Source organism: Taudactylus pleione, unplaced genomic scaffold (genome assembly GCF_031769625.1).
Source record: "Taudactylus pleione unplaced genomic scaffold, aTauple2 ptg000179l, whole genome shotgun sequence".
NCBI classification, from domain to species: Eukaryota; Metazoa; Chordata; class Amphibia; order Anura; family Myobatrachidae; genus Taudactylus; species Taudactylus pleione.
This window is the reverse complement of record NW_028284581.1, coordinates 35,522,436-35,550,167: the sequence shown is the minus strand read 5'-3', so window position 1 is coordinate 35,550,167 and position 27,732 is coordinate 35,522,436. Positions and strand designations below refer to the sequence as shown.

General features: G+C 43.9%; 1 protein-coding gene across 1 annotated transcript in view; it reads left to right on the top strand.

Moving 5' to 3' along the window:
- Window positions 1–17,929, top strand: part of MC5R (melanocortin 5 receptor) — a 42,887-nt gene extending 24,958 nt beyond the window's left edge. The window contains exon 2 of the mRNA XM_088475998.1: window positions 16,847–17,929. Coding sequence (XP_088332124.1) covers window positions 16,932–17,909 — 978 coding nt within the window. The 5' untranslated portion in view covers window positions 16,847–16,931 and the 3' untranslated portion in view covers window positions 17,910–17,929. The remainder of the gene's footprint in view (window positions 1–16,846) is intronic.
- The last annotated feature ends 9,803 nt before the right edge of the window (window positions 17,930–27,732 follow it).

The window sequence follows — 27,732 nt, the reverse complement described above, 5'->3', positions numbered from 1 at the left end:
TTTACCCAGGGAAGATGTTCTGTGCCTTCCACTGGATGAATTTGGATGACATCACATAATTTAGATGAAGACTTCAGAGTGGTAACATTAGATCACAGAAGACTTACTAGGGGGTTGAGGTCCCAGTTGGACCTCCTGTTGGTTTATGTGTTGCAGAACTTTGACTCAGGGAGCCTGGCCTGTTCTCAGACTTCCACTGGATGGATTTGGATAAAAACTTCACAGAGTGGTTACAATGGATCCCAGTAGATATACTAGGTCCCAGTTGGACTCCCCATTGGTGTATGCTGGGTAGAACTTTGACCCAAAGATGCTGGGCAGAACATTGACCCAGCAAGCCTGAGCTCCTGTTCTGGGCCTTCCAATAGCCAGATTTGAATTAAAACTTAACAGAGGGGTGGCAATTGGTCTGCGATGCCTAATGGAATGGTAGGGGTCCTGGTTGGACCTCATGGCAGAGTGCATCAGGAAGAACTTTGACCCAGAGAGCCTGCTGTGGGCCTTTCTCTGAAATTATTTTCACAGAGTGGTAACATTGGATTCCATAATGCATACGAGGGGTTGAGATCTCAGTAAGACCTCCCATTGGTGTACACTGGGGAGGACTTTTACCTGGTGATTATGTTCTGGGCTTTCTGCTGGATGGATTGGGATAAAAACTTCACAGTGGGGTGGCAAATGGTCTAGGATGCATAATGGAGTGGTTGGGGTCCCAGATGAACATCACAATGGAGTGTGCCAAGCAGAACTTTGACCCAAGGCATCTGTTCTGGGCCTTCCACTGGATGGATTTGGACGACATCACATAATAAAACTTAATAAGATTTAAACCTGGGCAACTCCAGGTACTTCAGCTAATATATATATTAGGGGTGTGCACCAGCCACTTTTCGTGTTTTGTGTTTTGGTTTTGGATCAGGATCTTTCTTCATGTTTTGGATCTGGATTGGTTTTGCCAAAACCACCCTTCGGTGTTTTGGGTTCTGGGTTTTGTGTTTTGGATCTGTATTTTAAAAAAAAAAAAGCATAAAAACAGCTAAAATCACAGAATGTGTTGATTTTTCTGCTCCTATGCTATTATTAACCTCAAAAACCTTAATTTCCACTCATTTCCAGTCTACACATCACACCTCACAATAGTGTTTTTATATCCAAAAGGTTGCACTGAGGTAGATGGATGACTATGCTAAGCGACACGAGTGGGCGGCACAAACACGTGGCCCATCTAGGAGTGACACTGCAGTGGCAGACAGGATGGCAGTTTGAAAAACTAGGCCCCAAACAGTACATAATGCAAAGAAAAAAAAGAGGTGCAAGATGGAATTGTCCTTGGGCCCTCCCACCCACCCTTATGTTGTATAAACAGGACATGCACACTTTAACAAACCAATCATTTCAGCGCCAGGGTCTGCCACACGACTGTGGCTGAAATGATTTGTTTGTTTGGGCCCCCACAAAACAAGCTGGCAATTAATCTGGCCCTGCACAAACTGGCTCTACGGAGGCAAGATGTCATCCTCATCCTCCTCATTCTCTGATTCCTCACCCTCTTCAGTGTTGTGTACATCCTCATCCTCACAGAGTATTAATTCGTCCCCACTGGAAGCCACCACCACAGGTCCCTCTGTACGTTCTGGAGGCTGGTCTCCTTGGAAGCGTTGATAATTCATTTTGATGAACATCATCTTCTCCACATTTTGTGGAAGCAACCTCCTACGCCTTTTGCTGACAAGGTTCCCGGCTGCACTAAACACTCTTTCAGACAACTCAGGTAAAATAGAGCCAGTTTGTACAGGGGCCTCCAAATTGCGTCTTTTTCCTGCCTGTACATGTACGGACTGTCTTAAATGCCTACTTGGATGCTGTCACCGATTTAATCCTTTAACAGACAGATGCATGCTTGTCGCTGCAGCTTTGAGGATGCAGGTGCGGCTACAGCACACACATTTCACAAAGACAGAAAAAAGAAGAAGAATTTTTTTATTGTTTGTGGAGCGCACTTTGAGGGTTACACCACCCTTTAACAGAGAGATGCACGCTTGTCGCTGCTGCTTTAAGGATGCAGGTGCGGCTACAGCCCACACATTTCACAAAGACAGAAAAAAGAAGAAGAATTTTTTTATTGTTTGTGGAGCGCACTTTGAGGGTTACACCACCCTTTAACAGAGAGATGCACGCTTGTCGCTGCTGCTTTGAGGACAATATCATATGCAGTGACAGTAGACTTGTCAGAAATTGTTGGCACATCCTTCAGTCCGGACCAGATGTCCAAACTGGCCCTTGACTTATGACACAGGCGCACGCTTGGCGCTGCTACTGTGTTGATGCACGTGCGGCTACATCGCACACAAGTCACAAACACATAAAAAATATAGTTTTTTATTTTTTTGAGCACTTTGGGGGTTACACCACCCTTTAATAGACAGACGCACGCTTGTCGCTGCTGTTTTGAGGATGCTGGTGCGGCTACAGCCCACACAATTCACAAAGACAGGAAAAAAAATAATTTTTCATTTTTTGTGGAGCGCACATTGAGGGTTACACCACCCTTTAACAGACAAACGCACGCTTGTCGCTGCTGCTTTGAGGATGCAGGTGGAATCCAGATGGGATTAGGAACCAGGGACACACTACCTCCATCAATTGTCTAAATCCCACTGCACCAATGGCAGATACCGGACGCACGTCTAACACCAACATAGCAGTCAAGGCCTCAGTTATACATTTTGCTTCTTTATGACTGCTGTCGTACTTCATCCTCCTTGCTAGGGACTGTTGGAGGGTCAATTGTTTAGTAAAAGTAGTGGTGTTCCTACTTCCTCTCTAGGATGATGAACAACTCGCAGCAACAGCACTAGGAGGAAGTGGTTCTTGATCTTTCCCTATTTTATTTTTATCTGAGAAAGTTTGGTCCTCCATTTATGTTATATTGATATATGCATGCGGCTAAGGCGCACACAAACACAGAAAATATTTTTTTATTTTTGCTGGAGAGTAGTGCACTTTGTGGGTTACACCACCCTTTAAGAAATGAGCCAGCCGGCTCTTTACTTATGGGACACAGGCGCACGCTTGGCGCTGCTCCTTTGTTGATGCACGTGCAGCCACAGTGCACACAATTCACAAACACAGAAAATATTTTTTATTTTGTTTGGAGTGCACTTTGGGGGTTACAGCAGCCTTTAACGGACAAGCCAGCTGGCCCTTTACTTATGACACAGATGCACGCTTGGCAATACTTTGTTGATGCACGTGCGGCTACAGTGCACAAAATTCACAAACACAGAAAATATTTTTTTGTTTTGTTTGGAGTGTACTTTGGGGGTTACTGCACCCTTTAACAGACAAGCCAGCTGGCCCTTTACATATGGGACACAGGCGCACGCTTGGCGCTGCTCCTTTGTTGATGCACGTGCAGCCACAGTGCACACAATTCACAAACACAGAAAATATTTTTTTATTTTGTTTGGAGTGTACTTTGGGGATTACAGCAGCCTTTAATGGACAAGCCAGCCGGCCCATTACTAATGGGATACAGGTGCACGCTTGGTGCTGCTCCTTTGTTGATGCACGTGCAGCCACAGTGTACACAATTCACAAACACAGAAAAAATATATATTTTTTTGCACTTGGGGGGAGCACCCCTGATGGACAGAGCACCCCCTGGACAACACTACAGCACCCCTTTAGGACTGGGACACTGCACAGGACTTTGGAGTGGACACAGCCCCTATGGACAACAGCAGCACAGCACAACACTACACTGCACTACACTACACTACACTACACAGCCCAGCCAGCCTAAATCCCACCCTCCCTCTTCACTGTCCACAGCTGAGTGAGAAAATGGCGCCGACGCGTGTACCTTATAAAGGATCCAAAACCAGCGAGACCCGGAAGGCGGGATGATGATGTTTTGCCTCGATTTCAGATCCGAGTCAGGCGGGAAAAGTCGAGCCTGACTCGGATCGGCCTCAGATCAGGGGGCTCGGGGGGGTTCGGATTTCAGAAATCCGAACCCGCTCACCCCTAATATATATATATATATATATATATATATATATATATATACACAGTCAGGTGTATAAATATTTGGACATTGACAGAATTTTCATATTTTGGCCTCTATTCACCACCACAATGGCTTTGAAATGAAACAAACAAGATGTGCTTTAACTGCAGACTTTCAGATTTAATATGAGGGTAATTACATCCAAATCAGGTGAACGGTGTTGGAATTACAATGGTTTCTATATGTGCCTCCCAATTTTTAAGGGGTCAAAAGCAATGGGACAAACTAAACAATCCTAAATCTAACTTTCACTTTTTAATACTTTGTTGCAAATCCTTTGCAGGCAATTACAGCCTGAAGTCTGGAGCGCTTAGACATCACCAGATGCTGGGTTTCATCCCTGGTGATGCTCTGCCAGGCCTCTACTGCAAATGTCTTCAGTTCCTGCTTGTTCTTGGGGCATTTTCCCTTCAGTTTTGTCTTCATCAAGTGAAATGCATGCTCAATCAGATTCAGGTCAGGGGATTGACTTGGCCATTGCATAACATTCCACTTTTTAGCCTTAAAAAACTCTTTGGTTGCTTTTGCAGTATGCTTCGGGTCATTGTCCATCTGCACTGTGAAGCGCCGTCCAATGAGTTCTGAAACATCTGACTGAATATGAGCATATAATATTGCCCGAAACACTTCAGAATTCATTCTGCTGCTTTTGTCAGCAGTCACATCATCAATAAATACAAGGGAACCAGTTCCATTGGCAGCCATACATGCCCACGCCATGACACTGCCACCGCCATGCTTCACTGATGAGGTGGTATGTTTCGGATCATGAGCAGTTCCTTTCCTTCTCCATACTCTTCTATTCCCATCACTCTGGTACAAGTTGATCTTTGTCTCATCTGTCCATAGGATGTTGTTCCAGAACTGCAATGGCTTTTTTAGATGTTGTTTGGCAAACTGTAACCTGGTCTTCCTGTTTCTGTGGCTCACTAATGGTTTACATCTTGTGGTGAACCCTCTATATTCACTCTTGTGAAGTCTTCTATTGATTGTTGACTTTGACACATATACACCTACCTCCTGGAGAGTGTTCTTGATTTGGCCAACTGTTGTGAAGGGGTTTTTCTTCACCAGGGAAATAATTCTTCTGTCATCAACCACAGTTGTTTTCCATGGTCTTCCGAGTCTTTTGGTATTTGCTGAGCTCTCCGGTGCATTCTTTCTTTTTAAGAATGTTCCAAACAGTTGATTTGGCCACACCTAATGTTTTTTCTATCTCTCTGATGGGTTTGTTTTGATTTTTCAGCCTAATGATGGCTTGCTTTACTGATAGTGACAGCTCTTTGGATCTCATATTGAGAGTCGACAGCAACTGATTCCAAATGCAAATGCCACATCTAGAATCAACTCCAGACCTTTTACCTGCTAAATTGATAATGAAATAACGAGGGAATAGCCCACACCTGTCCATGAAATAGCTTTTGAGTTGATAGTCCCATTACTTTTGGCCCCTTAAAAAGTGGGAGGCACATATAGAAACCGTTGTAATTCCTACACCGTTCACCTGATTTGGATGTAATTACCCTCAAATGAAATCTGAAAGTCTGCAGTTAAAGCACATCTTGCTTGTTTCATTTCAAAGCCATTGTGGTGGTGAATAGAGGCCAAAATATGAAAATTCTGTCAATGGCCCTCATTCAGAGCCACTCGCTAGCGGCAGTACGCTCGTTCCGAGCGATGTTCGCACATCTGCGCATGCGTACGGATCGTTATACGCATGCGCGAACCAGTCAGTGCGGCCAAAATTCATGTGCTCGCAATATAGCGAATGCCTGCTATTTTGAGTGACAGAAGGAGGCGTATGTGGGTGGTAACAGGGGAAGGTGCTTGAAAATGGGGAGTGGAGATCCGAACGCAGGCGTGCTTAAAGGTCAAAACGGGCGTTTTATGGGTGTGCATAATTAATACAGCAGCGTCATTGACCACGTCACTGGGTTATTTTATAGCCAGAACTGCTCGCAAGATTGTGGTAGCAAAAACCAACCACAAGAATAGCGAGCAGTTCATACGCTGGTCGATGTACTCGATTAATCTAATAAATAGCGGACATGACGTATGGTGCGAGCGGCCAGGGGGCGTTTTTAACAAATAAACGAGCGTATGTTTTGCTTGCTCGTTCAGACTTAGAAGTGTGAACAGACTGCAATTTGCGAACGGATCATTTGAATAGCCACCCCTTGTTTTTGAACAAACGACCGCAAATAGCGAACGGCTCTGAATCAGGCCCAATGTCCCAATATTTATACACCTGACTGTGTATGTGTATATGTATATGTATACATATATATATATATAGCATTTGCAGTTTGGCACTCAAGAATTCCAACTTCTTTGTAGATGACTGGTGCCCTCCTGTAAATTATTGGATATATATACTGTGTATACTTGCACTTAGCCTTCAATTATCAACATGCGGGATGCATACACAATAATCCACCTTGACAACTGTCCAAGGGGATTAATTTAAAGACAATTGGATAGTGGGCACTCTCCAAACAAAACACCAACTTGGCTTTATAATTTGTATTTATTGGTGATATAACACCCAGCAAATCAGTCAAATTTCTTCTAAAACAGGCATACATTGATCTCCCACAGATATTATTCAGTTTTAATGGTGTCAATGGCTCTTTAAATATCCATGTTAGAATTTCTTATAGCACACAGACAACAGCTTGTGATGTCCATAACACCAACATAATGCTCAGATGTATAAATTAATAAAACATCCTGTAATCTCCATCCACATCAAAACTATATTTTTGTGCAAGCAATATTCACTTCTCTTCAGTGCAAAAAGAATATTCATAATGTCCTTTGGACAAAAGCCATGATCAAAGCCTGCTGTGGCTAATAAGGCTCAATGCCAAATGTGCAATTTGGAAAGCTTCAGTACTTATACCAATGCTGTCAATGCTGTCCCTCACAGACCATTCAAGACACGCCAAATAACCTCATCATACATCGCAAAAGTGCCACCAGAAAATTCTTACCATCATAGCGCAGTCACCAGATCTCAACCCGATTGAGCTGTTGTAGGAGCAGCTTCACCGTATGGTAAGCAAGAAGTGCCCATCAAGCAAATCCAACTTGTGGGAGGTGTTTCAAAATACAATGAAATTACAATCATTAAGGCTGACACCTTAATAGATGTGTTCCTTGCATAATCCAGATATGGTATGCCATGACACCATGTGGTTAACTGCAGATTCAGCACTCTCCTATCACTCACAAAATGGTTGAGCTGCTAATTCACAGAATTGTGTGCTCATTGGAATACACACATGCAGTCTATGCAACTGACTTCTGAGCAGAACATAGAGCTGCGCAGATGGGATAACAGAAAGGCATGGAGAGGGGAAGATTAAGCAGTACAGATGGGGGGAGCCAAAGTGATGCAGTTTGGTGCAAAACAGTGGTGCACATGGGGGGAAGACAGAGTGGCACAGTTTGGGGGAACAGATCAACATGAATGGGGGTACAGAGTGGCATAAATGTGGGAAGACAGAGAGGCACAGATGGGTAAAGACAGATTGGTGTGGATGAGGAATACAGACTAGCACAATGGGAGAACACACAACAGTAGGGATTGAGGAAGACAGATTAGTGCGGATGGGTTGGAAGACAGAGTGGTGCGGGTGGGAGGGGAAAGACAGAGTGTCACAGTTGGGGGGGGACAGAGCAGTGCAGATGGAGTAAGAAAGAGTGGCAGAGATAAGGAGAAGACAGAGTGATGTGGCTGGGGGCAAGGCAGTGGTGCAGATGGAAGGAAACACAGTGGCATGGATGCAGGAAGACAGGGCAGTGCACATGGGGAAAGACATTGGTGTGGATGAGGGCATGCAGACTAGCACAGTTGGGAGAACACACAGCATGGAGGCGAAGATGGTGTACATGCATAAACAAAGTTTGATAGTTTTAGCAATTAGGGAGCTGAATGTGTATAATGAATGAGATGGATGTATTGAGTGAGAAGGATGTTGGAACCCAGAGAGACTATTTTGGTGACTGAATGGGAAGATTGTGGGCACTGAATGAGATGTGTGTGTCACATATCTGCTTAGTCCTCAGTTGCATAGACTGCATGTGTGTATTCCAATGAGCACACAATTCTGTGAATTAGCAGCTCCACCATTTTGTAAGTGACAGAAATCATACTATGGTGTCTATGTACTAAGCAGTGATAAGTGACAGAGTGAAAAGTAATAAGTCTGTGATAAGTGCCAGCCAATCAGCTTCCAACTGTCATCTCACAGGCTGTGTTTGAAAAATTACAGTTGGGAGCTGACTGGCTGGCACTTATCACAGACTTATCACTTTTCACTCTGTCACTTATCACTGCTTAGTACATAGACCCCTATGTGAGAGTACTGAATCTGCGGTTAACCACATGGTGTCATGGCATACCATATCTATATTACCAAGGAACACGCAATGCGCCAGCCTTAATGATTGTAATTTCATTGCTTTTTGAAGTCTGAGTGGCATATATATACTGGGATTGGCAGCCTCCTTAAAGAGAACACCCCTGTTGAGTGTTTGTTGATGTATCTAGTAAACAACTGAAAAAGAACAAGGGGTGCATAAATTATATACATTGGGCAGAATTTATGAAGCAGCGGTTTCTGTAAGCCGCTGCTTCCCGGCGGGTTTCAGGTACATATTTAAAATGGCACCTAGAGCCAGTGTAAAGCCCGGCGTGCTTTACACTGACTCTGGGTGCCATTTAAAATATTCACCTGCAACCCACCGGGAAGCAGCGGCTTACAGAAGCCACTGCTTTGTAAATTCTGCCCATAGAATTTAGGTAAATGACATCTGCACATGTGCGTACCAAAAATAAATAATAAATGTGCTCTTCATATAAATCTTGCTTCCCTTTACAGGTTTGTCCTCATACACCTATCCTTTAAGTGCCAGTTGCTGTGAGATGCGTGGCATGACTTAGACACACCACCATGGGTAGCTATTTGGGACTTTCTGACTTTTTTCATACATTTTACGTCTTATGTGCTTATAGTGCAATAGGCAATTAGGATTAGTTTTTTGTTGCAAAGGAATTTGTATAGATTAGAAGAGTAAGCACAACAATATGTGGAGTGAAGTATAGCTCACTCAAATCAGACCTACATCTCAGGTGTGCACAGTAGCTGCATGCAATGCCAACACCTTTGTCCAGGGTACCCGTGCATTGTAACTTTGTTGTATTAGTGATGCAATCAAGATGCATATTTAGTGAAAAAGTCTGTAGAGGCACATGACGTGGCAAATTTGCAAAGTCTGTGACACTCCAAAAAGCCCCATTTGAGGATAGGTGTTTGTGGACATATCTTTATATCAGTAGGTCAAGGTTGGTAAGTAATAATTAATGAAAATCATATTAGGCTCATGCTTAAATATGGTTCTTCTTAATTCACATATATCTCAAAGACAGAAAAAGTTGCATAATAGTGTAGTGTGGCCCTGATTCAGAGCCGCACGCTCTGACAGAGCGCTAGCTCTGAATCAGGGCTGGTCTTTTTTTTTCTTTAGAACGGCCTCCTGGCCGCTCGCATAGTGGTGGGTGACCACCAACAGCTATAGTGAGTGGCCAGGGAGATGGTCGCGATGGTCAAGACCACCGCGACCATCGAGCTTGTGATGAGACCCTTGTGGTAGGGTCTCATTGCCGCAAGCCCCAGAGAGATTTCGGCTCTAACAGAGCTGAAATCTCTCCCACTGACATCACATGATGTCAGTGGGGCCGCCCCCAAATGGAGGCATTCACATGGGAATGCCTCCGTTTGGGCAGCCACTCCCCCGGCCCGCCCACCAAAGGGGGCGAGCTGTCACTCAACATCTACAGCTCGCCCCCTTTTTTGCGAGACCCAGAGCGACGGAGTGCTATCCGGGTCTCGCGCATGCCCATCGACCTGGTTGCGAGCGCTCAGCGCTGGCGACCGGTTCTGAATCGGGCCCTGTGTTCAAGCTGGTTACAAATAAATCAATCAGTTTGTGAGTCTGCGTAATTATACACAGGCCTCTAAAAACATATTTACATGAGTATTCCATATATCATACTGGAAGCAGACCTTTTCTCCAAGCATACAGTATTCCCTGCCATCTACAAATAGTAAATTGGCAATAGTTTTATTCTGTAAAACAAATTTAATTTATAAACATAAACCAGAATCGGTATTTAATGCCAGCGGCTGAATAGCCGCTGGATCAAATACCGGCAACGGAACACAAATGGACCTAATTCCTGATTGGGGCTTCTAAGTATCCTAACCCACCCCTCTCCCCCCTGAAACCTCCCTTAGTGGTGCCTAACCCTAACCTCCCTCCTTAGTGTCTAATCTCCCCCCGTTAGTGCCTAAACCTATCCTCCCCTCCCTTCCCTGCACCTTAATCCTCCCGGGGGGGTGTCTAACCCTAACCCTTCTAGTGGTGCCTAACCCTAACCCTCCCGGGGGTGCCTAATCCTTAGTACCCCTGGGGGTAATTAAATCTAACTCTTCCCCCCCTCCCGCGTCTAGATGCTAAGACACCCGGCTTACTGTACCTTCATTTGGATATGCCAGGTGTCGGAATTTTGTAGTGGGGCTAATGATAGGGGTCGGGATTTCACCGCTTATCTTTAGTCCCCTGTCAGGCTGCCAGTGTCGGGATATCGGTGGGAGGGATAGCGCCCGGCGGTATCCTGACTGCATCTCCAAAAATTATATACAATTCTTGTACATGAAAAATAATGTATATGAGCTTATTTGAGATCTTTTTGGATGAAGATCAGAGGGTAAATTTATCAAAGGTTGATTTGCTGGTCGATTTGAAGAGTAGAAAGAATGTAGAAAAACCAGTGATTTTGCCAGATTTACTATTATTCGATTTGGTGTTCGATTTGCAAATCGAATTCAATTTTAGGTTGATTTGTGAAAGTGATTTGTTGTTCTATTTGGCATGTTCATGTACAAATCAAATGCAAATCACACTTCAAACTGAACTGCAAATCCCCGAGAGCAGTTTGTTCTCACACAGATACATGCAGACTTCAGTGAGATGCCTGCATGTATCTGACTGTAAAAACCAAATAAAGAGTTAAAAGTAAAAAAAAAATTGACGTGAGGTCCCCCCCCAAAACAGAACCAGCCCCGGACTTTGCAAACCCAGGTCTGGTTGACTAAGTACAGGGAATAAATTGCGTAGGGTCTCCCTCTCCTTAGTACAACCAGCACTGGGCTATGGGAATCAGTGCTGGTTCTGGAATTATAGGGAAAAAATTTGTGTACGGTCTCCCTGTAATTCACAGAACCAGCCCTGGACCCTTTCTAATGAGGGACTGATGCCACAGCCAGGGGAGCCCTATCACTGGGCCCCCCAGCCACAGCATCAGCCCTGACCACTAGTCAGCCCAGGCCTGGGGAGTTGGAGATCCCTCCAATAAAGGGGTCTCCCTCGCCAGGGCACCCCTAGCCTAGGCTGATAGCCCGGGGCTATCCCTGCCACCCCTGGGCAGTGGGTGGCAGGTTGATTGTGTTAGTGTAGTGTAAAAATAGAAGAATAAAAACATTGGGGGTCATTCAGACCCACTCGCGAGCGGCAGTACGCTCGCAAGTGGGTCGATGTTCCCCACTGTGCATGCGCATGATGGAGGGAGCTCCGTCGTGCGCATGCACGAGACCCAGCGAGCGACAGGTTTTCCATCGCTCGGGGTCTCGCACCAAAGGGGGCGTGCTGTCAATGTTGATTGACAGCATGCCCCCTTTGGTGGGCGTGCCGGGGGCGTGCTTGCCAGACGGAGGCGCTCCCATGGGAACGCCTACCGTCTGAAGCAGGCCCCACTGACATCACTAGATAGAGCCAAAATCACTCCTGGCCTTGCAGCTGGGAAACCCGACCGCAGGGTTTCCCTCGCAAGTCCGATGGTCGCGATGGTCAAGACCATCGCGACCATCTTTTTGCACGCTCGTATATGCTGTGGGTGGTGACCCATAGCTATACGAGCGTCCAGGAGGACGCTCCATTTTAATGGAGGAGGGTCCTGATTCAGAGCGAGCGCTCTGGTCAGAGCGTCCGGCTCTGAATCAGGGCCATTGTCTTTACAGTAGATCTGCAGGTCCCAGCAAGCCTGTCCAGCATGCTGGTACTTGGAGAACCACAAGTACCAGCTTGCGGGGCATTAAGGGCCCACTGGGACCTGTAGTTCACTTGTAAAGAAATGTTGAAAGAAACACACACACACCTTACACAGTATAAGTTTAATACATACATACATACACACTCATACATACTCACCTATATTACCTCAAGTGGTCCCCTTGTCTAGTAGACATCCATGGGTCTTCTTAAAATAACGAAATGATAAATGTAACCCTCGTACTAAGCAATAACCATCCTAACAAGGATGATTATTTCTTCCTGAATGAAGAGCTCAGATGCGGCATCCTCCTTTGAAGGTCCATGTCTGAGAATTCATCTGCTGAGGGAGGTCAGGCCCCGCCTCTCTGCCAATAAACAGCTCCCTCCATTGAACTCAATGGAGAGCCATAGTTTAATTAAAGTTTATCCTGCGGTTCCCATCACTGAGTTCAATGGAAGGAGCCGTTCATTGGCTGAGAGGCGGGGCCTGACCTCTCAAAGCTAATGAACGCTCAGACCCGGATCTTCAAAGGAGGAATCTGCATCTGAGCTCTTCATTCGGGAAGGAATAATCATCCTTGTTAGGATGGTTATTTCTTAGTATGAGTGTCACATTTATAATTTTGTTATTTTTAAGAAGACCTATGGATGCCTACTGGACAAGGGGACCACTCGAGGTAATATAGGTGAGTATGTGTGAGTGTGTATGTATGTATGTATGTATTAAACTTATACTGTGTAAGGTCTGTGTGTTTTTCTTTCAACATTTCATTACAGGTGAACTACAGATCCCAGTGGGCCCTTAATGCCCTGCATGCTGGTACTTGTGGTTCTCTAAGTACCAGCATGCAGGGGAGGCTTGCTGGGACCTGCAGTTCTACTGTAAAGACAATGTTTTTATTCTTCTATTTTTACACTACACTAACACAAACAAACTGCCACCCACCACCCAGGGGTGGTGGGGATAGCCCTGGGCTATCAGCCTAGGCTAGGGGTGCCCTAGAGAGGGAGATCCCTTTATTAGAGGGGTCTCCAACTCCCCAGGGATCACTGGCCTGGGCTGACTAGCGGTCAGGGCTGATGCTGCGGCTGGGGGGGCCAGGTGATAGGGCTCCCCTGGCTGTGGCATCAGTCCCCCATTAGAAAGGGTCCAGGGCTGGTTGTGTGAATTACAGGGAGACCCTACACAAATTTTTCCCCATAATTCCAGAACCAGAACTGGTTCCCAAAGCCCAGTTCTGGTTGAACTAAGTAGAGGGAGACCCTACGCAATTTTTTCCCTGTACTTAGTCAACCAGACCTAGGTTTGCAAAGTCCGGGCCTGGTTCTGTTTTGTGGGGGGACCTCATGTCAATTTTTTTTACATTTAAGTTTTTAACTCTTTATTTGGATTTTACAGTCTGATACATGCAGGCAGGGCCAGAATAAAAATGGGGCGGATGGAGCTACAGCTCCTGGCCTCCAAATAAAAATAGGCCCATCATAATGACAGCATGATGTTGACTGACAATCTGCTGTCCACACGGTCAGCCATAAATCATAAGTAGTATAATTGTATTTCTATTTACCTCACAAAATAAAGCATTTTTTTTTCTTTTACATATTTACGGAGACAATGGTGTTGAGATTATAGAGGGTGTATATGCCCATGTGGCTCTGGCCACACCACACAGCACTGGTCATACCTCATCTGCTTCTCATAATAGGCCCTTGATCATTTTCAGCTCCATGCCCATGTGGCTCTCAATCCGACCCTGCATGCAGGCATCTCACTGATGTCTGCATGTATATGTGTCAATCCGACCTGCTCATGCTCAAATCGAAAGCATGAAGCAGCTCTATTCATTCGATGATTTGAAGTTCGATTTGAAGTCCGATTTTGAGGTTGATTTCAAATCGAATGATAGTAAATAAGGGTTTTGTGTGTTGGGCTATGTAAAAGTACCAATGTTTAACTGATGTTCGATTTGAGGCTGATTTGACTAAAATTTGATTTGAAATTCGATTTTACATTTGATTTGGCCTTTATTAAATACCCAAAAGCTAAATCGAATACAAATCGAATGAAAATCGCACCTCAAATCACTCAAAATGCCAAATCGAACTACAGCAAATTTACCCCCAGGAATGGAACAACCTTGGCAACAGGAAAGTCCATATAAGCTGTGGATATCTACACTCCCTGAGGAAGTCTGAGGAGCAGACAAAATGCTTCTTACTTATGTTTTGAACTTACAGCTGGATACTTTAAGATGGACATCTTATGTGGACTGTTCTGTGCCCTAGGTTGCTCCATTCCTGGTGCTAGATGCTAGTTTATTATTTGTTTAAATACTCATATCTTAACGTAAAGCTAAGCATGAGTAAAGTCTTTTGAATTGATTTAACTGACATGAAAATATACTTCTAGTTGCCCTCCCAAGCTTTATACTGTAACACTGATATGAGTATAAAACATGCTTTTGTTACTTTCCCCAAGCTTAGAGAAACAAATTAAGCATGGAAGCTCAGGGCTGCCTGCTGTTGCTACCTATTGATTACAACAAAACATTGAGTTCATGGGGAGTCCTTACTAAAGAGGGGAGGTTATTCAAATGTTTACAGCTCCTTAGTTAAACACTTGTTAATATTTTGTTTCTAAACAGATTACTAACCCATTTTGCTCCCATACTTCCATCTTCCTGAAGCACTTCATAATAGCAGAGAATCACATTGTTATGTTACTTTAATTTACTAAATGGTAAACCCATTCCTGCAAATTACACTACATACTTTATATGGGTTGGGTAAGGGATGCTGGCACTCGGGATGCCGGTGGTCAGAATCCCGACAGGGTTAGGATACCAACACCGTCAGTCTGTCTCCCCTCCCTACTCCTAACCCTCCCCCCCAGTGCCTAAACTTAACCTCCCCCTTTCCAAACCCTAAACCTATCCCTTCCTCTTAGTGCCTAACCCTAACCCTCAGCCTAGTGCCTAACCCTAACCCCACTACTTACCTTCTGGATGCCGGCGCCGGGATTCTAAGTGACGGAATCCCTGCGGTCAGTATTATGACCGCATCCCACTGTATATAGCTGTGTCTTCTTTTTGTTTAAATATTTCTGTACTTTCAAGGAAAGCTTGTGTTGGATAAAGTAGTTTATTGTTTGCATATGGACATTATACAGAGATACTGTATTAATATCAACGTGATTGTATAACTCAGTCCTGTGTCTTGTCCTTTGGTAATCCAAAATGCTTGGATTATGTACTCAATTACTTGATAGCAGAGCCAGATTAAGACACCACAGGTCCCTAGGCAATATACTGCCTCATGTCCCAATATTAATATATATAAATACATACAGTATATATATCCCTCACACAGCTCTCTCCCCTAACACAGTTCCCCCCACACACAGCCCTACCTCTTCTCACAGCCCTACCCCTCATTCAGAACTCCCCCCCCACAGCCATACCCCTCATTCAAATGTCCCCCTTACACAGCTCCCCCCACACACAGCCCTAACCCTCATTCAGAACTCCCCCTTACACAGCTCCCCCCACACCCAGCCATACCCCTCATTCAGATGTCCCCCTTACACAGCTCCCCCCACACACAGCCCTACCCCTCATATAGATCTCCCCTCTCACACAGCTCTCCTTCCTCACACAGTTCTTCCCCCATACACAGCACCCCCCTCACACAGATCTCTCACACACTGCCCTCCACATCTCACAGCCCTCTCCCCTCATACAACTCTCCCCCCCTCACACTGATCTCCCCACACACACAGTGCTCCTCCTTGCACAGACACACAGATTCCCCGCACACACAGAGTCTGTCCCCCCTTCGCACAGATCTTCACCCCATTTCACACTGATTTCCATTCCTAATAGCCACAGATCTCACCCTGCCTTGGGGGGGATCAGTTTCTATGCCTGAAGCACATTGATAAATTGGTGCCTGCAAGCAGGTGTGGGTGGAGTAGGAGCCATGAGTGTCACTCCACCCACACCATGCCCCTTCCCTGGAAGCACTGATGCTATTGTGATTTTGGTTCAGCAAGTGATCCCCGTGCCAACCCACTGGGTAGCTGTGCATCTGCCCAATACACCAAATACTAGGGTTTGGGTTAATGCTGTAATTGAGAACAGGTCCCCCTGGGGTACACTGTGCTCAGCTGTTTGCCTCTACAGCCTTGTGGATATTCTGGCTCTGCGTGATAGCAAAGACGCTTGTTTGAAAGATGGAAAAAATGTATATGGAAAGAGTTGCTGGGGAGCTTATACAAACCTTTAAACTAAAATGATCTAATGTTGGACAACCACTTTTATAAATTTTAAACGTCTTTCATTATGTTAAGTATACTGCACGTGCAACTTCCTAAGCAACACTGTAGGGGAGATAGATCAAACCTTAAAGAGAGATAAAGTAAAAATAAATAAAGTACCAACAAATTAGCTTTTAACTGTCATTTTTCAAAATAGTCTGTAAAATAGCAGTTAGAAGCTGACTGGAGAGAGAAAAAGTGGAAAGAGATCAAGTGCCAACCAAAGTTTGATACATTTCCACTCCACAGATACTTTATTGCAAATAAGAACACAATTGTATGAAAACTGCAACTGCATTAAAAAATTGATTATATAACTGCATCTGTATTATTCTTAACAGACAATTCAGCTGTCGTGACAATGGGCTCAGAGCAAACAATTGCAGAACAAGTATTTGAAGAAAGGAACTTCACATTATTTTAGTGATGAACTCATCAGTGCAGCAAAGTATATTGGAACTGAACATCAGCAACTTGGATGGCAATAACACAATGCCAACAAGCAAGACTAAATTATCATCATGTGATCAAGTGGCAATAGCTGCCGAGGTATTTTTAACTCTTGGCATTGTAAGTCTCCTTGAAAATATACTCGTAATCACTGCAATTATCAAGAACAAGAATCTTCATTCCCCTATGTATTTCTTTGTATGTAGCTTAGCAGTGGCCGATATGTTGGTTAGCGTGTCCAATGCTTGGGAGACAATTGCAATAAACCTTATCAATAATAAACATCTAGTTATGGAAGATGCTTTTGTACGTCATATTGACAACGCTTTTGACTCCATGATCTGTATATCAGTGGTGGCTTCGATGTGCAGCTTGCTTGCTATAGCAGTTGATAGGTACATCACCATTTTTTATGCTTTACGATACCATAACATCATGACTGTGAAGAGAGCTGGAACCATTATTGCATGCATTTGGACATTCTGCACTGGATGTGGTATTGTTTTTATTAACTACTATGAATCAACATATGTCATAATATGTCTTATTGCTATGTTTTTCACTATGCTTTTTCTCATGGTATCTCTATATATCCATATGTTCTTGTTGGCCCGCACTCATGTAAAGAGGATAGCTGCTTTGCCAGGCTATAACTCAGTCCACCAGAGGACAAGTATGAAAGGAGCTATTACTTTAACAATATTGATTGGTATATTTATTGTATGTTGGGCTCCATTCTTTCTCCACCTCATTCTGATGATTTCATGTCCACAGAATCTTTACTGTGTCTGTTTCATGTCCCACTTTAATATGTACCTTATCCTAATAATGTGTAATTCTGTCATTGATCCTCTAATATATGCATTCCGCAGTCAAGAAATGCGAAAGACATTCAAGGAAATCATTTGTTATTGCAATCTGAGATTCATTTGTGAACTACCTAGTAAATATTAATAAAGTATTTAATGAAGTCACATTTTGCTTGTCTCTAATAAAAATATTTTTCAAGATATGTGATCATTTGTACAGATGTTACACTTAGCAAACGAACTGTATAACAAAAAAATAAATTATTTTTAAATTCATTTAAGGAGATGTTCATCTTTAGATTGCCTTAATGTATTGATTTGTGCAATTTATACAAATATAACACTATATATTCATAACTTCCTTTAGCCATGTACAAACGTGTTCTCATACACTTAAGAGTAAATTTACTAAAGTGTGGGTTTATAGAAGTGGAGATGTTGACCAAAACAACCAATCATTCTAGATATTATCTTCTATAAGGTGCTAGATAAATGATAAATATAATCTGATTGGTTGCTATGGGCAACAACTCCACTTCTATAAACCCGCACTTAAGTAATTACTGTATGCCTCTTAGTGTCAATATGGCAATACGGCGAGAGACCCTTGGCTTGACTTAGACATTCGGACATGGGTAGCGTAGCGTACCTTTTACCTAAATGTTGCATCTAGTCACATCATGGGTACCTGCAAAGGTGCTCACAATGTACAAGAGATGCTAGGCTGCGACTTTTGTTGCAAAACATATTGGTACAACCTTTATGGAAAGTCTCAGATTAAGGGGTAGATTCAATTCACCGTGGGATTTATCTCACGGCTAATTGACGTGCTGGACCTATTCAGTTAGCTGGGATTCCCTGAGACCCCACGCGCGAGTCCCTGCAGTCGGACTTTACCTCGCACCTCATATAGGTGCGAGGTAAAATCCATGTCAAATGACCAAATCGGCCTCGCGCGCAAGGAAAAAAGCACATTGATTCCGCAGTTTACACGGAATCAGTGTGTTTCCTCGCACGAGTCCCGATTTTACGGTACGGGAAAAAGGCTATTTAATTGAATAGCTTTTCCCCACGATGTCGGAATTTAGGCCAGCAATTAGTCACGGGGTAAATCCCATGGCTAATTGAATCTAACATAATGTGGTGGGAGGAATAGCTGCAGTCTTTTTTTTTTTTTACAAATTTTTGCAACTTCCAGTAGTCGCACACAGATGTACAAGTACCGCAATCCACAGTTATCAGTGTACGTTAATAAAGTGGTTTTGTGGATTCTTGTCATTTTAGTGGTGTGAATAAGACGCACATTTTGAGAACAAAAAAAAGATGCTTGTCGTGGTTAAGTTGTAGCACTCTGGTCCACCAAGAGGGACTATATGACAATTCAGTGAAAAAATGTGTATAAGTATACATCTATAATTAAATAATCAGGCATACAGTAGTTGTTTATTTCCCCTGAGGTACAGTTAGTTGTAACAACTGAACAGTATTTTATAGTAATGGACTACGAAAAAAAATTATTAGCATGGCTGATAGCTGCAGAAAGAGGCTACAAATAAAGAAACGGAAACATTTATGGAAACTGTTGCAACTGGAAATTGTTCTGGTGCCTATAGCAAATAAACAAATTGTAACTGTAATTATTCTACTGCTAATCAGAAATGTAAAGCAATATTCTGACTAGATGCCATGGGAAAGAGGATTTTTCCTTTACAGCAATTTTAATAATGTCCGTCAAACAATTAGATAAAAGTTACAATAAGGCATTTACAATTCAATAAATATAACTCCCCTCTAAATGTAAATATTATTTAATAAAGAAATAAACTAACCAAGGCTGTTTAGATGTTGGTGAATAATGTTTGTGAATTAGAGAATCAATAAATGCTGACATTTGATATTGTGGAAAACTAAAAAAAAAAAAGCAGCAAGGAAGCATCTAATTAAATAGTGGTGTCTGATTGTTCATTACACCAAATGATCTGAATGCCCCAAAGGATAAGGGCAGTGCAAGTGTCTGCATTGTACATAGCTGCGTTATGTCTAGGACCAGCTGCCTACATCCAAATTGTATTCTATCTTCATCAACTTAATTACTATGTTATGTCAGTAGCACTTGTCACTTGCTGTAAATGTAGTTCTTATATTAAACATATAATTTTAGTAAGCACACAAAGTGATTTTTCTAAAGAGAAACCCCCCTGAGGGTACTGATATATTTCTGGTATGCTGTATGTTTGTGCTCTGACACATGCTGCACAGGTTACAGAAACAGCCTTTCAGAATGTTCAAACAAGAATTAGGAGAAGAAACGCTGCTCAAATATATATAATTAATAAGACTTTACAACATTAATAATTTATATTAAAAAGATTTTTATTCTATTCCTTTATAATTTCTTTATTCCAAAAAAGGCCATAAAAAATGATTAATAAACATACACACGAATGAATTATCATACAATATATAAATCAAATGATATCTCGAAAGCAATGCATTTGATAAATAGCCACTTGATTAGTTTTGACCACAATCTCTTATTGTCGATAATTAGTATTCCAATTAGAAGTGGTTAGTAGTCTCAGTCCAATCCAACAGGGTTAATAAGTTTTAGTAACTAAGCATGCTTATTACTTTTTAACTTTTATAGTTACCACATGTGGTGTATCCCACGCTGTTTCTATGGCATTCCTTATGATATCCAAGAGACGACACTCCTTTTATTTATTCACTTTCCAAATTATGGAATATGCAATTTACATCCACATTAAATCAACATCCTCTCAATCCGCTGCCAGGATCTCCACATTGCAGTCTGGAGAGGGAATAGTTTAGATAGTCCACACCTCCTTAGAGAGTGATCTCTCACCTTTCTCTCAAGGCAGACAGTATAATGGCTATGAATAAGCATATGCTTTTCGTCTGAGGAAGCCGCCGATACTCTGGCAAAAGGCGGAGAAACGTGTTACAAACAGGACATTATTCTTAGGCTATACACAGCCATTATACCATCTACCTTGAGGAAAAGGTGAGAGATTTATTCTCAAAGAGGTGGGGACTATTTAACTGAATTTCTCTCTGGACTACATTGTGGAGACCCTGGCAGCGGATTGAGAATAAGCATATTAAGCTATTCATAGCCATACAATAGTAAATAGTGTATTGACAATTTTATTGAAAATATGAAAGTCGAATGACTAAATTTACTAAATTTACTAAAGCCATTGAAAATCCATTGAGTAAATAAATCCCAGAATTTTTCTCAGTCTATAAAATCTCCCTTAAATGTCCTTACATACAGAACCTAAGTAATTTAAGACCATTATAGTAATCTATATTCTTTTATTTTGTTAATTTGGCCATAATTTTGGTATAATTATGCGGTATCACTATAAACAGTTATACTACAGTAGCATTGTAAATAATGTCAGTAAACAATCACTACTAAATTCTGTCATCTAGACAGATAACAAGATATACAGATAGTCATTTCGATATGGATAAGATGCCCCAGATGTTGTGGACCCATAAGTCCCAGAATTGTAGTTGCACAACAGTGGTTGCCCAGGTCTGCAATGGTAGGAATACACAAGCCAGGCATACATACATGCTAGGCTGTCAACGCGGCTGGGTAGTGAGGGAGCATAGTCAAAACAGGAGATGAGGTCTCTCTGAAAAAAAAATCACTATAATAAAATATGTGCTGTGCCACACGCTGCAAGCAGCTGGCCCAGGCCCCTGCCGGCTCAATCCTATAGGCCCGGGAAGGGGTAATTAGTACTCACTCTCCCCCCTCTTGGCACCCTTGGATACATACTGGGAGTTAAAGCTCTACAGGAGCCAGGAAATCAGCTGCAGAAATTAGCAATGCTTAGCACTCAAAACAAATCAGTGATATACAGAGGTTTCCTCATATACTGGCTCATTCTGCACACATTTGAGCAGTTGGATCACTAGAGATGGAGGCCACTCCATACTGTACAAGCCAGGAAAGGAGACTGTTGTTAAAATCAACCTGACATTGGGCCAGATTCAGTATTGCATGTAAGTGCAATTCTGAACGCAGAGTCCTGATTATCAGGAATCTGTGCATGCGTACGACCATGTGCAGAATGGGTCCTGCATGATCGCACGCAGCCCCTGCTATGCCTCTGCCTGATTGAAGGTGCGGGGACGGCCGGCATTTCCGGAATGGGGACTTGTCGCCCTCATTTTCCGGGATCTGCGTCCAAGGATGCAGTTTCCCGGCCTCGCTAGCTAGCCATTCTGCATAAGCTGATACTTACTCATCTGGCTGGTGCCGTCCACCATCACAACTGATGTTCGCAATGGTTATCCTAGCCTGCTCGCAGTGCTGGGATCGCAATTGCAGCAGGGGGTGTCAGACACCACCTGCTGCATTTGCATATTTGCAAGGACAGAATTACAAAGCAGCTTTTGTGCAGCTTAGCAATTCTGTCCTCTACTGAATCAACCCCATTATACATAATAATTTTCTGCTTTTCCCTTTTACATTTGCAATAAAGTAAATTAACCAAATTGATTGGCGTTAAAAACAGCTACAGTATATGAATAGTTTTTTAATTCAGCCAGTATGGGCAGATATTAGTAAATACGAATTATTTAGTCTAGCCAGTGTTTTTCTATGAAAAAGGTGCTAGTGATCAGAAAAAAAGGTACCGATGATCACATAAAGTTGCAAGTTGATACGAGATTCATAGTAGCTTCAACACACTAAATAAGTGCGCAGATGCTTTTCTTGTTCATTTCTAATATTATTTAGTTGATTTCTGTTTGTTTCTGGAATCAGTTGTAAGAAAATTAAAACAAAATAAAAAAGGTTTCTACAAGTGCCAGCATTCTCGCTGAGCACTCGCAACCAGGTCGATGGTGGCCCACAGTGCATGTGCACAACGGAGCCGGCTCCGTTGTGCACATGCACGAGACACGGCTAGCGATGGGCACTCTGTCACTCCAGGTCTCGCACCAAAGGGGGTGAGCTGTCGATGTTGAGTGACAGCTCGCCCCATTTGGTGGGCAGGCCGGGGGGGTGGCTGCCCAATCGGAGGCATTCCCATGAGAACTCCTGCCATTTGGGGTGGCCCCACTGACATCATGAGTGATGTCAGTGGAGAGATTCCGGCTCTGTTAGAGCTGAAATCTCTCTAGGGCTTGCGGCCGCGAGACCCTACCACAAGGGTCTCGTCGTAAGCCCGATGGTCGCGATGGTCTTGACCATTGCGATCATCAACCTGGCCACTCGCTATAGCTGTTGGTGGACACCCACAGCTATGCAAGTGGCCTTGAGGCCGCACAAAAAACATCCGGCTCTGAATCAGGGCCAGTGAAACTTAGCACTGCCAAGTCTGACTTGGGAGTGCTACTGCATCTGCGTGAACTAGAGTTCACGCAAGTACACAAAGCCCCAGTGTCCAGTGGAATGAGCCGGACAGGGGCGAAGGGATCCAAATGGATCCTTCTTTGCAACACAGGACTTCTCATAGGGAAGGATTGGGGTGAGCATTGAGTGTGGGAGCAAATGCCATCTGAACATGGCGAATTCTCCCACAGTCAAGCTCCATAAATATTGTATTTTTGTAGCTTGATGAATTTCTGTCCCCATTCTAGTGAATGGGGATAGCAGACGATATCGGAAGTGAAAGGTAAGCAGGAGATATCTGTAATCTCACCTGCATTACCTTTTTGCTGAATGGCCCCAAAACCTAATTTCTACAAAAGCAGGTGAAAATTAACATTTTCACATTCTTTTGTAGAAATTAAATGATAATGAATAAATACATATTTGCGCTGAGATGTAAAAATATCTCCAGAGGTACACTGTGCAAAGCATGAAATGTCACATCAGACCTCCTACATTTCTATTGGGACTGGCTCTATTTATGTGAAAATTACCTGTGTGTTGAATTTTTTTTAACATTCCTCAGAGTCTTCATAAATGCTCTCTGCTGAAGTGAAACATAAAGGTACTAATAGATCAAACTGAATACATAGTGCCTGATTAAATTAGTACACAATCCCGACAGGGGCTGGTAAGTAACCTAACCCTCCCCCTTTCCCCCCTAACTCTAACCCTCCCCCGGTGGTGTCTAACCCATACCTCCCCCGATGGAGCCTAACCCTAACCCTCCCTTCCCTCACCCTAAAACCTAACCCTCCTCAGGTGGTGCCTAAATCTAATCTCCTCCCTGTAGTTCCTAACACTAACCCCCTCTACCCACAGCCTAACCCTAACCCTCTCCGGTTGGTGCCTATCCCTATCCCCCCAGGGAGATCTGTAAAAATAACCCCCCCATCCCTAGCCTACCCCTAACTGTTACCCGCATAATTACCATCGGGATGCTAATGGGCGTCGGGATTCCGGGGTCAGTATACGGACGTCTGGCATCCATTTCTCCAGCATCCTGATCACATCCTGTCCCAACTACATACACATGTTAACTACAGAAGGTAGATTCTGCTCTGAGCAGAAACTGAGCAGAAACTGCCTACTGTAATAGACAGCTAACTGAAGCCACCACATATAATGAGACAAAAAAAATGGTCAGCTATTTACAGCCACAAAACTGAAATCCTTGGGGGGTGAAGAGACTGGATGACCCTCCACACTGCAAAACAATGTCCCCTATTATGTACCTTTACTGACCCTTTGTCTCATTTTACTAATATCACTAAGCAAAGTGGAATGTTGTTTCTAGACTAGGGGTGTGCACCGGCCACTTTTCGTGTTTTGTGTTTTGGTTTTGGATCTGGATCTTTCTTCGTGTTTTGGATCTGGACTGGTTTTGCCAAAACCACCCTTCCGTGTTTTGGGTTCTGGGTTTTGTGTTTTGGATCTGTTTTTTTTTTAAAACAAGCATAAAAACAGCTAAAATCACAGAATGTGTTGGTTTTTCTGCTCCTATGCTATTATTAACCTCAATAACCTTAATTTCCAGTAATTTCCAGTCTATTCTGAACACCTCACACCTCACAATAGTGTTTTTATGTCCAAAAGGCTACACCGAGGTAGCTGGATGACTATGCTAAGCGACACGAGTGGGCGGCACAAACACGTGACCCATCTAGGAGTGACACTGCAGTGGCAGACAGGATGGCAGTTTGAAAAACTAGGCCCCAAACTGTACATAATGCAAAGAAAAAAAAGAGGTGCAAGATGGAATTGTCCTTGGGCCCTCCCACCCACCCTTATGTTGTATAAACAGGACATGCACACTTTAACAAAGCAATCATTTCAGCGCCAGGGTCTGCCACACGACTGTGGCTGAAATGATTGGTTCGTTTGGACCCCCACAAAACAAGCTGGCAATTAATCTGTCCCTGCACAAACTGGCTCTACGGAGGCAAGTTGTCATCCTCATCCTCCTCATCCACCGATTCCTCACCCTCTTCAGTGTTGTGTACATCCTCATCCTCACAGAGTATTAACTCGTCCCCACTGGAATCCACCACCACAGGTCCCTCTGTACGTTCTGGAGGCTGGTCTCCCTGGAAGAGTTGATAATTCATTTTGATGAACATCATCTTCTCCACATTTTGTGGAAGCAACCTCCTATGCCTTTCGCTGACAAGGTTCCCGGCTGCACTAAACACTCTTTCGGAGTACACACTTGAGGGGGGCAACTCAGGTAAAATAGAGCCAGTTTGTACAGGGGCCTCCAAATTGCCTCTTTTTCCTGCCAGTACAGGTATGGACTGTCTGACATGCCTACTTGGATGCTGTCACCAATGTAATCCTCCACCATTCTATCAATGGTGACAGTATCATATGCAGTGACATTAGACATGTCAGAAATTGTAGCCAGGTCCTTCAGTCCGGACCAGATGTCCAAACTTGGTCCTGCCTGCCCTGCATCACCGCCAGCGGGTTGCTTAGGATATCTAAGTTTCTTCCTGGCAGCCCCAGTTGCGGGAGAAAATGAAGAAGGAGCTGTTGACGTGTCACGTTCCGCTTCAGCTGACAGTGTGTTCACCAGCAGGTCTTTGCACCTCTGCAGGCTTGTGTCGGCCAGAAAGAGAGACACCACATAGGCTTTAAACCTAGGATCGAGCACGGTGGCCAAAATGTAGTGGTCTGATTTCAACAGATTGACCACCCTGGAATCCTGGCAAAGCGAATGAAGGGCTTCATCCACAAGTCCCACATGCCGAGCGTAATCACTCTGTCTTAGCTCCTCCTTCACTTTCTCCAGCTGCTTCTGCAAAAGCCTGATGAGGGGAATGACCTGACTCAAGCTGGCAGTGTCTGAACTGACTTCACGTGTGGCAAGTTCGAAGGGCTGGAGAACCTTGCACAACACGGAAATCATTCTCCTCTGTACTTGAGTCAGGTGCATACCCCCTCCTTTGCCTATGTCATAGGTGGATGTATAGGCTTGTATTGCCTTTTGCTGCTCCTCCATCCTCTGAAGCATATAGAGGGTTGAGTTGCACCGCATCACAACCTCTTGCTTCAGGTGATGGCGGGGCAGGTTCAAGAGTGTTTGCTGGTGCTCCAGTCTTCGGCACGCAGTTGCTGAATGGTGAAAGTGGCCAGAAATATTTCGGGCCACCCAAAGCGTCTCCTGCACGCCCCTGTCGCTTTTCAGAAAATTCTGCACCACCAAGTTTATTGTGTGAGCAAAACATGGGACGTGCTGGAAATTGCCCAGATGTAATGCCCGCACAATATTGGTGGCATTGTCAGATATCACAAATACCCAGGAGAGTCTAAGTGGGGTAAGCCACTGGGCGATGATTTCCCTCAGTTTCTCTAAGAGGTTGTCGGCGGTGTGCCTCTTACTGAAACTGGTGATACACAGCGTAGCCTGCCTTGGAATGAGCTGGCGTTTCTGAGATGCTGCTACTGGTGACGCTGCTGTTGTTGCTGCATAAGGTGATACATCTACCCAGTGGGCTGTCACAGTCATATAGTCCTTAGTCTGCCCTGTTCCACTTGTCCACATGTCCGTGGTTAAGTGGACATTGGGTACAATGGCATTTTTCAGGACACTTAGGACACTTTTTCTGACGTTTCTGTACTGTCTCGGTATCGCCTGCCTAGTGAAGTGGAATCTAGACGGGATTTGGAACTGGGGACACACTACCTCCATCAATTGTCTAAATCCCACTGCACTAATGGCGGATACCGGACGCACGTCTAACACCAACATAGCAGTCAAGGCCTCAGTTATACGTTTTGCTTCAGGATGACTGCTGTCATACTTCATCCTCCTCGCTAAGGACTGTTGGAGGGTCAATTGTTTAGTAAAAGTAGTGGTGTTCCTACTTCCTCTCTGGGATGATGAATGACTCCCAGCAGCAGCAACAGCAGCAGCGGTAGCAGGAGGCGTAGCAATGCAGGATCCTCCGGAGGAATCCCGGATAGGAGAGTCAGTCATTCCAGTGACATGGCCTGCAGAACTACTTCCGATCCTGACTAAGGAGGAAATTGACGAGGAGGGAGTTGACGGTGTGGTTTGCAGGCGTTTGGATACAACAGGAAAACGGGATTTAGGTGTCCCTGGACTGCTTACGGTCTTAGCCAAAGTTTCTGAACTTGTAACTTTTTATGAGCGCACTGCAGGTGCCATATAAGGGAGGATGTTCCTAGGTGGTTGACATCCCTACCCCTACTTATTTCACCTTTACATATGGTACATATGGCAAGACAGTTGTTGTCCGGATTTGGATAGAAATATTGCCAGACCAAAGAGGTGGAATGTTTGGTCTTCTGCCCAGGCATGACCGTCATGGGCTTTTTCATCCAACGGACAACAACTGTCTCCCCCAGAGCCTGATTTAAACAAACCACATCACCATCAGAATCCTCCTCGCCAACTACCTCCTCAGCGCCAGCTACACCAGTATCCTCATCCTGTTGTACTTCAACAGTGACATCTTCAATTTGCATATCAGCAAGTGGACTGTGGGTGCTCCTTTCAGCACTTGCAGGGGGCGTGCAAATGGTGGAA